The following is a 10339-nucleotide window of genomic DNA, read 5'->3' as shown; positions in this document are numbered from 1 at the left end:
ACAGCTTCTCAAATTTTTGTGTTCCTTTTCATCTCTTCTCTCTGTACCCCATCACCTCCTCCTCAGGAGATGTTCAGGGCCTCTTGGGGGGCATTTCTTTGGATGCAGGAGAAGAAGAGAAACGGAATGTATAGGCATTCAAAGTTTTTGCATATAATCCATGGTTTCTTAAATAAACATAGTCCTGTTTCATTTACATCTCATATGCAACAATGCTGGATATCAAGAACATAGATGATAACACCAGTGATCCCCCCCCCCGAGGGGATGCAGGGAGATGCATAACCCTAAACATTTTGTGAATCTAAGTTTGGCCTTATTAAGGGGCAGAATTTCAATATGAGTAGGAAAACGAGAGTACCACTAAACATTTTCTCTCCTTTTTATAAAATAAGCGCTGGATAAGACAATCCTCTTCTGTTATTTTCATCATTTCATTTAACTTCCCTTCTTGGAAAAACACACAGTGAAATTACCATGCCAACAAGTCTACAGAGTCTAAATACAGAAATGACAAACTATACTGTTATTTACGTCTTTCGCCGTGTCAGCTGCTCTCTGTTATTCAGCTCAGGCCTCACCACAATAATGTAGCATTTAGGGGAAAAGATGCAACCCAGCAGCCCAGCACTGGAAGCCAAGATGGAGAAGATCTCCACAGCCACCATGTATTTTCCTCTGGTGCTCAAGTATGTGGGAATAAAGGAGAACCAAACACTGCAGAAGACCAGCATGCTGAAGGTGATGAACTTGGCTTCATTGAAGCTGTCAGGCAGCTTCCTGGCTAAGAAGGCCACAGTGAAGCTGATAATGGCCAGGAAGCCCATGTAGCCTAAAACGCAATAGAACATGAGAACTGACCCTTCATTACATAAGAATATAATTTCTTCAGTCATTGAGTGCATGTCCACATCTGGGAATGGGGCAGAGGTTGCCAACCAGGAGGCACAGATTCCTACTTGAATCACAGAGCAGGAAAGGACAATGGAATAGGCCAGTTTTTTGCCTACCCACTTCCTGATTGTGGAATCTGGCTTGGTAGCCATGAATGCCAAAACCACTGAAATAGTCTTGGCCAAGATGCTGGAGAGGGCCACAGAGAAGACAATGCCAAAAGCCGTTTGTCGGAGTGGGCAGGTTGCCTTATTAGGCATTCCAATGAACATCAAGGAGCAGAGGAAACACAAGAGGAGGGAGATGAGGAGAATGTAAGTGAGGCTTCTGTTGTTGGCCTTGACGATGGCAGTGTCCCGGTGCTTAATGAAAATGCCAAGTACCATAGCTGTGATAAGAGAGAATAAAAGCGCAGAGAAAGTTGAAACAATGGCCAAAGTTTCCCCAAAGCCTAAGACGTGTGGTTTCTTGGGAATGCACTGATTCTGCTCTTCATTTGGATATTGCTCTGGAGGACATCTGGCACAGGTTTCCAATCCTGAAAAAAGGTGGTATGACAATTTGAAACAATCCAGTATATGTTTAAGAGGTTTTTTTAAATCATGAGTTCCCTTACCGTAGTGTTTCTACGAGGATAAGTTTCAAAACTTCTAGTCGAAATGCTTGTGCCCTAGAAGCTTTGAAGATAAAGTTCCCAAGGAACCTTGTTCTTAGAATAAAGACCCCAATTCTTTTCCATCCTCCCTCCCCCAAAACCTTGGTTTCTTCCAGGGCAGAATGCATGTACAATTTTTATGTCTTTTTGCATCAAAACAGAGGGGCGGATCTACACTCATGGTGTATATCATGAAAATGTGTTATTAAAATGTGGCAGCACAGCAGTGAGCCACCATCAATGAGAAACTGCATGAAACATTAGAGAATATTACCCAACAACAAGGAAACTAGCGCTAATACACCCAGGAACCTCACCAAAATGCTGGAGAGGGTGCACCTCCACAGGCACATACCTACACATGTGGTGGGAATGCCCCAAAATCCAACTATTCTGGACAACAGCCATACAAGAAATGTAAAATAACTAAGCAAGTATTAGAAATCACCCCAGAACTGGCCCTACTAAACATATTCCAAGACAACAATGCCCACTCACATCACAAAGAACTCATAACCCACCTACTCTCAGCAACCACAAACATCATAGTCAGACACTGAAAAGACCTGTCAGGAGTAAGCATGGACCAATGGTACCAAATAGTATGGGAAACAGCACTACTAGAAAAATTAACCAATAGAAGATACCTTCACTCCGGTATGGCTCCCCTTTATCACATACACAGCCCAACAAGACAATGACAAAATCCACCAACAGCATATGAATCAATATGGTTACCTGATCCAAAACACCCACCTACCCACATTCACACACAAAAACAAAGTTCACCACAAGCAACCACAAGCAAGCAACTGCACCCTAGGCCAACCCCAATCTCTCTCACCACCAAAGGAACACATGCGAATAGCAAAGAGCACCTGCACAATCTACGCTGACACAAAACCCCACACATACATTAAGCAAAATAGAAATATCACCTCCTGACCCCACCCGCCACGCACCATCGCCCCCTCCACCTCTTCCCCGCTTTTCTCTTCCTAATGTAACCCTAATGTCTCAACAAATGAACTGACCTATGGAAAATGTAACTTGAAAAAAAGAGACACTGCACATACCTTTGTAAACCAAGAAAACTTCAATAAAATATATATATATTTTAAAAAATTAGAGAATATTGTATGCAATAATGTTTAGAATGGGACGCGGGTGGCGCTGTGGGTTAAACCACAGAGCTTAGGACTTGCCAATCAGAACGTCGGCGGTTCGAATCCCCGTGACAGGGTGAGCTCCTGTTGCTCGGTCCCTGCTCCTGCCAACCTATCATTTCGAAAGCACGTCAAAGTGCAAGTAGATAAATAGGTACCGCTCCGGCGGGAAGGTAAGGGGCATTTCCATGTGCTGCTCTGGTTTGCCAGAAGCGGCTTAGTCATGGTGGACACATGACCCTGAAGCTGTACGCCGGCTCCCTCGGCCAATAAAGTGAGATGAGCGCCGCAACCCCAGAGTCAGCCACGACTGGACCTAATGGTCAGGAGTCCCTTTACCTTTACTTGGTATATATGGTGATATGGCATCTCTCACCCTTCTCATTTGAGAACATCCCACGAGGACATGGATCACAATCATAACAACAGAACTTCTTCCCCTCCTTCTTTTTCTTCTCATAACCAGGAAGGCAGTTGGCATTACATAATGAAAGGGGTGGCACCTATCCAAAGAGACGCGAAGAGGTTAATATTAAGACAATATTTTAGGGGATTCATGTAACATCAGGTGATCTACCAGTAAGTAGGAGGGCCAGAAATGTTAACTATAGGTTTTCTATGTGCCAAAGCAGCACATACACAGTGGGAGAAAAAGTTATAGTTCTAAGCATCATACAAACACAAGAAGATTACAATGTTCATACCTAGATTGACCATTGCTACAACCATCAGATAATTTGATCTAATACACTACTGGTTATTTCTTTTTATGGTACTACAGCCTCCTGCTCTTTGCTGCTGTAATTTCACTTGATGTCGCCTTAGTGAGCTTCAAGGAGTTGAGATTTGGAGGTAGTGAATTACTGTGGTTTTGCTCCTATTTGGACAGCCCTATCACTTATACCATTGGAAAAAAGAGAGGCAGCGAAGATGGTGCGCAGATGTATTGGGGTTGTGGTGGACTGGTTTTAGAAAACCAACTTCATAAAAAGCTGGGAACTACAATACAATGCGTACATAAAATAAGTTGCGACTTTTTCCAAAAGAAATATTTCCAACATTTTTCCAATGACCTTTTTAAAAAATATATGATTTTGTTGGCAACCAGTGCTGATAAGCCTTGGATTGAATAAATCAGAAACATGAGGCTTTGAGAGGAGCCTGCATGCCTTGCCCACAGCCGATGGAGTATATGGCTCAGCAGCCAGGCTAGTAACCACTCCGAGCAAGTCATGATTTGGGGGGCTCCCCCTGGGCCCGGGCCTGTGGCAGGGGCCAACCTGACACACAATTACGTACATCCCGGCTTCTAGCATTCCATCTTGACACTAGAGTTACAAGAGGCACCAGAAGATTACAATGTTAGCAATCTACCTAATGCTACTAACCGGAATACCGCCTTGGACCAACAAGCATGTTGGACAACACTGTCTGATAGCCATCGGTCCTTCTTGGTGTGACATGTCTTCTGTGCATATTGCTCTTTTTGATTACGTGGTTCATTTGTTATTAATAAAATTATTAGTAGCAGCATTATTACTAGTGGCAGCAGCAGTTGGGCAGCACCTCCCCCCACAGTGATTTCCTTACCTGAGTGAAGACTCTGTGCCATTGGATTCCGTTCCCATTAATGATGAGTTCTTTGCCAGGAGGGGCCTGAGGATCCAGCTTTCCGACTTTGACCCTGACATAGGAATTATTTGGGAAAGTGACCAGGTTTATAATATCAAAGCCAGCTGCTATTTCTCCATGTTCATTCAATGTGATTTCATCCCCAGCACTGTTGTTGAATGAGATCCTTTGTAGCAATGAGTGGACCTAGGTGGAAAGAGATTCAGAAGTCCTAGAAAATGTTGTAATAGTCTTAAATCCCAGAAGGATTTAAGTTATTTTTCTACAAGAGTTATCCTACTCAAGCAATCTTTTTTTATTACCATCATAGACGAGCATAAGTAAGGTGGGGTACTGTCATTTAAAATCTGTAAAATGCTTTGGAAAGCTAAAAAGTATTTAAACAGAAGGTACCACATTTTTCCATGTATAAGACGATGCTCGTCTTATATGCGGATAGGCATATGCCCATGCACCCACAAATTGTTCAATGAGGGGGTCAGACCCCCCCTCAATATTCTGCAGCCAGAAGGGCTCTGGTGGGCCTGCCTGCTACAGCAGTGGGCTCCTATGGAGCAGTGGGAAGGGGCGATGAAGCCCCTTATAGACTCTGAAGGCCATTAGGAGATACCCTAAAAAGGCCTCTGAAAAGCCTGGAGGGGGCGGCTGGGGCTCCTCCCAGTGTGTGACAACACATGGAGCATGTGACATCACACATGTGCATGGGACACCCACAATGTGGGGAGGAACATGGTGCAGGTGGCCCCAAGCGTCATTTTTGACAGCTTCAGATACATTCCACTTGGCCAATTGATGCCATTAACCTCATACAACAAGTTGTCTAATTCAGTGGTTCACTATTAGAGGTCTGGGGACCCCAGAGTTTCCACAGAACACACCCAGGGGGTCTGCAGTACCATCCCCTGCTGGGGTACTCACTTTTCTTGTTAATTGCACAGGGAAAACCTTCCACGGATCATTCAGCCTCTGCTTGCGGCCAATTCCTGCTTTCTGGCAGGGGAAAAACTTGTGAAAGAGTCGCTGGATGGCAAGCGAGGTGGGATTGGGGGAAAAACCTTGGACACATTTTTTTAGTGCTCTTTAAATTGGAGAGTCCGAGAGAGAAAAAGTTTTGTAGTTCTTTATCTCCTTGACCTCTGAAGGGCAGGTGTTACCCAGGGAAGGCGTCACTACCAAGAAGGCCCTCTGCCTGTTTCCTACTTAGATAGATGATAGATAGATGATTAGATAGATAGATAGATAGATAGATAGATGATAGATAGATAGATGATAGATGATAGATGATAGATGATAGATAGATAGAGCTAGATATATGGATAAAGGTTTCGAAGCTGCTAGAAATGTCAAAATTTGTTCATTTGTACTATGTTTTAATAAAATTGAATTGGTCTCTGCTCCAACTAAATCTTTGTCATTTTTGCATGGTAAAATCACAAATTTTATGGTCTGTTTTTTAGTAGACTAAAAATCCTCTACTTATTTGGGGCTACCCCACATTTTCTTCTTAAAATTGCTTTGCTACCTTATCAAAATTTTCAAAAGCAGAGGTTCCATGGTTTAGCTTTTGAAAAATAGTGGATCCTCACTAATTAGCTAATTAGGAACCACTGGTCTAATTAAATGCCAGCTGAAATACTGGAACAGTGCCAGTTCTATATAGCAGCGTATTTTTAGAACAATTATTAACCTTTCAAGTAGTTGCTGCTATTCTGTCACTTATGAAAGTCTGTGTAATCTAAAGTCTGTTTAGTGTAATTGTAGGAAATAAAAAAAATTAAGGTTAATCTTTCATGTATATATTACTTTCAGTTATTTACTTATAGATGAATGCCAACTCACATTATAGATCAATACAGCACACAACACTGAATACTTTGCAAGGTGAACACTTTATAAGTTACCTGCCAAGGCTCTACATTCTGAGAAGAGAGTCTGTCTCCACCCTTTATCCTTTTGCTGCTGGCTTCAGAGGAGTACCTAATATGTAAGGCGTGTGCCAGAGCATAGACAGCATTAAAGATACTGTAGCTGTGACCGGTCATGCTCATTTCAAAATATGGTGCAGGAAGGCTCTCCAGCATCTCCTCTCCAGTACATATGTCTGCTGACCCAGTGGAATTTGAAAGTGAACACATGAATGCTTGTTCCCAGAAATCGTTGGTAAAACCATCCGCATCTGCCCAGGAAGGCTTTACATTCCTCAGAAAGTCTGAGAAGTCTTGAATGTCCTTGGAGTGAATGGCAAAAGAGAACGCACCATGGCATATTTGTATATTTATTTCAATAAGTTTTTTAAAAAAAGCTAATGAGAAATCAATTTGGGCTGTTGTAATCCATACTTTTCCTACATGTTGCTTCCTCTTAGATGGAGGCAATAGCAGCTGAATCATATTCCTTGCCTCTATAGCAATAGTTACCCAAAAAATAGATTCTCCATATATAACAACCACATTTGCTTTGCTTGATATGAAAGCTGGGGTCAAAATCCCTGTGTCATCCAGCATATCCAGTATGTTACCAGTGAAATGTGGAAGTTCTTCATTTTTATCGGTGAATTCTGAACAGATTCCAGTCTGGTAAAGCATTGGTTCAATGATCTGCAAGAAATGTTCTCCAGCTTCATTATTTGGAGTTATGAGCCCGACCCATTTCCATCCGAAAAGCAGAAGTAACTGGATGATTCCCTTGTACTGAAGATCTTCATTGGGGACCATGCGGTAGAAGAAACCACGTTTGATTTGATCATTTGTGGCTGGTTCAAATGAACCATATGAAATCTGAAAAGGAAAAAGTCAAACCTTTCCATGTGAAAACAAGAATTCAAAACACACTCATTTATCTGAGTATAAATCCTGTATATCCCATATTTACTAATCTTCGCCATGGCCAACCCCCATTTACATAGAAAATATATTGCTCAAAAACCAAACAAACAATATTGCTCATTTAATTTTGTAGATATTAATTCCTATTATTATGAGAGTCATCACAGCTGCATACTTTTACACACAGATTCTCTCCAGGAACAGGAGAGCTTTTATCCTTGCAGTGCCTTCAACAATACTCTAAAGTGGACCAGGAGAAATACAAGCAATTGATCAGGATCTTTTTGTCTATAATCTTTAAAACCCTTGTAGAGAGAAGTTGATGGCATTTCTACTAAGAAATCTTGTGGGAGGATCTCCTGGAAATCCTGTATGTATCCTGCATATTGTACATTTTATTTTTTTTGACCACAGTAAACCATATCCTATAAAAGTAAAATACCAGCAAAAATTAAGACAACTAATATGAAGTCTAGTAATGCAGCAGAAGAACACCATATGGTAACACTATATCCCTCCCCAAATGCCTCAAAAATAACAAGAAATTTGTTTTTGATTAGCTTCTGAAAATGGACAGTACTAAACATCATCATACGTATACAGGGAGTGGATCATATGATTCCTAGGGAGAGGGACATTGTTGTCTCAAGTTATTTATGGCTTTGTAAGCCAGCTTCAGGGGGACGTGGGTGGTGCTGTGGTCTAAACCACTGAGCCTCTTGGGCTTGCCGATCAGAAGGCCGGTGGTTTGAAACCCCGCGACGGGGTGAGCTCCAGTTGTTTGGTCCCAGCTCCTGCCAACCCAGCAGTTTGAAAGCACGCCAAAAAGTGCAAGTAGATAAATAGGTACTGCTCCAGCGGGAAGGTAAATGGTGTTTCCGTGCATTGCTCTGGTTTCGCCAGAAGCGGCTTAGTCATGGTGGCCACATGACCCGGAAAAACTGTCTGTGGACAAACGCCGGCTCCCTTGGCCTGTAAAGCAAGATGAGTGCAGCAATCCCAGAGTCGTCTGTGACTGGACTTAAATATCAGGGGTCCTTTACCTTTTTTTTAAAAGCAAGCTTCATCACTATGAATTGGGACTGGTATACCTCTCATGCAGCTAGGGCAGTGCTTTCAGGAATGATGTAATGTGAAATTTATCAAACTGGAATATTCAAACAATTTTCCATTAAATATACTGTACACACATTCTATAGAACCTGGGTCATTTCATGTACATTGTTGGGTACTAATATTATACCCCCTAAAATATATCCATATATGGCAACCCATTTCCCTTTTCCATTTTACCACTTCATATTTATGTATCAACAGACTCCTATTGGAAGGAGAAAAGAGTGAATTGTAATATGAAATACCAATTTTTCAATACCCATATTCTACCTGTGGAATCTTGTAAAGACCGAAGACATCTGCCATGGATGAGGAGGTTTCAGAGCTAAGTCCCCCAATGACTCCTACTACATTTTTCTGAATGCCACATTTATAGTTGGGGACAAAGTGATGTGATTTAAAGAGCAGATCCAGAGTGGTTCGGTAGGCCATCTTTGAATCAGAATAGCTATCATAGATGTGGAATCCAAGAGTGACATTGGGCAAGATCTTGGGGTTCTCATTCATCTCATCAACAGCAAACACCAAGGCCAGGAGGTGTTGGTAGGACTTGGTCGTCACTCTGCAAATAAAGTGCCTTATTATTTTATGGGCAATTAAACAGTGCACAACACCTAGATCTGAGGGATACAACTGCCTCAATTAAATCATGTTGGAAATATAGAAATTGTTTTCTGCCTTTAGAGCTAATGTTTGGATCTCTCTTCCATCCGAAACAGATTTTTCCCCCTTTTCCGAACACATATATTGAGAAGTGATCTTCACTTGTTTTTCTAACCATGCTGCTTTTTATCACTAGCAACATGCGCCGTTATTGACATCATTACTAAACCCCTTTTGTCAGTTGTTGTCCCTACCAAAACAAACTGGTATGAAATAAAAATAATTTAGATATGCCTTCAGTTTTATTCCATCCTTCAACAAAGCAGCTCAAGTTGGTTTTTATAGCTTTTCTCTCTCCCCTTGCATAGTCATGAAAGCCCCTAGGGTGTAGCTGGCCAAGTAAATGTAGATTTGAACCCAGATCTCCCCAGTGCAAGGCTGCCATGCGATATTACTGTGGGCAGGAGGATCAATGACTAGAGAGCAAGTGGAGGTGATCTGAAACAGAATCAGCTCAAACATGGTTGAGGTTTCATTTCTGTACCTGGTAATGGAAGGGAAGGGGCAGTGGTAAAGACAGCTTACTTCTTCACCACAATTGTGTCCACAACTAGCTGCCTGGAAGAGCTTTTCAATGCTGAATATACACTTGTTATCTGGCCAGGAGAGCATTTTTCTTATAACGTTAGCAACCTGCTATTATAACTTTAGAAACTCTTTAGGGATGGAATCAATCAGATTCAGAGTTGCATACCATGATTAGCGCCAGTCAAATGGTATTCACAAAATGTGTCCTCTTTGTTCCATCTTTGCTGGATCAGTTTAGATTATCGTGGCCTGAGGATGTAGTGAATGGGATTCGAGAAATGAAGCTGCCCAATGGACCCCATGACCCTTGCCTATCTTGGCTTTTAAAAACTAGCTATATGGGATTGACCGACAGTGGCAGACTTTGGTACTATGGCACCCTGGGCAAGGCCAAAATTTTGCACCCACTTGGCCCTTCCTAAAGGTGGGCAAAGCTGTGCCAGGCTTAAGGAAGGAGACACAAGGCTCGCTTGGGTAGGATCCAAGAGCCCCCCTCCCCCCCGGTTCCCAAAGCTGGGGAAGTGCTAACTAGGCTTTGGGAAGGAAGCAGGAGGACTCCAGGACCTTGTCAGAGCCCATGACTCCTTCCCAAAGCCAAGTGCCTTGCTTACCAGGTTAGGGGACAGCAATCCAATGGCTCTGTGTCCAATGTGTTCACACTGCTCGCAGATGCTAAACATCTCCCTTGCGACTAGTGAGGTCTAGCGAGTGAACTATGCTTCACTGGAGGATAGAGAGATACCATGAATCTTGAAGCAGGTTATAAAATAGTCTTATAAAATCTTATTATTGGCTTTAATCTTCCATTGGGTTTCAAAGCAAACCAAATGCTTTATAGTCAGATATAATTGTTGAAAGAA

General features: G+C 42.2%; 1 protein-coding gene across 1 annotated transcript; it reads right to left on the bottom strand.

The window, feature by feature from the left end:
- Nucleotides 1-530: 530 nt before the first annotated feature.
- LOC128399047 (vomeronasal type-2 receptor 26-like) lies at nucleotides 531-8795 on the bottom strand. Its single transcript, XM_053360305.1, has 5 exons — nucleotides 8559-8795; nucleotides 6687-7124; nucleotides 4306-4533; nucleotides 3092-3218; nucleotides 531-1432 (listed from the first exon to the last, which is right to left on the bottom strand). Exons 1-5 carry the CDS (start codon nucleotides 8793-8795, stop codon nucleotides 531-533), a joined length of 1932 nt encoding a protein of 643 aa, XP_053216280.1.
- Nucleotides 8796-10339: the final 1544 nt, after the last annotated feature.

The sequence above is a fragment of the Podarcis raffonei genome, chromosome 13 (assembly GCF_027172205.1).
Source record: "Podarcis raffonei isolate rPodRaf1 chromosome 13, rPodRaf1.pri, whole genome shotgun sequence".
In the NCBI taxonomy this organism is placed as follows: domain Eukaryota; kingdom Metazoa; phylum Chordata; class Lepidosauria; order Squamata; family Lacertidae; genus Podarcis; species Podarcis raffonei.
Note: the sequence above shows the minus strand (reverse complement) of the source record. Positions and strands in the feature narration are given on the sequence as shown.

Excerpts from the sequence above, each read along its gene's own strand:
- LOC128399047 (XM_053360305.1), bottom strand. The coding sequence starts at position 8,795 with ATGAATGAGAACCCCAAGATCTTGCCCAATGTCACTCTTGGATTCCAC. Across the intron at positions 7,125-8,558 it reads GTCTTTACAAGATTCCACAG|ATTTCATATGGTTCATTTGA; the intron begins GTAGAATATGGG and ends TTTCCTTTTCAG. Across the intron at positions 3,219-4,305 it reads GGCACAGAGTCTTCACTCAG|GTGCCACCCCTTTCATTATG; the intron begins GTAAGGAAATCA and ends CTCTTTGGATAG.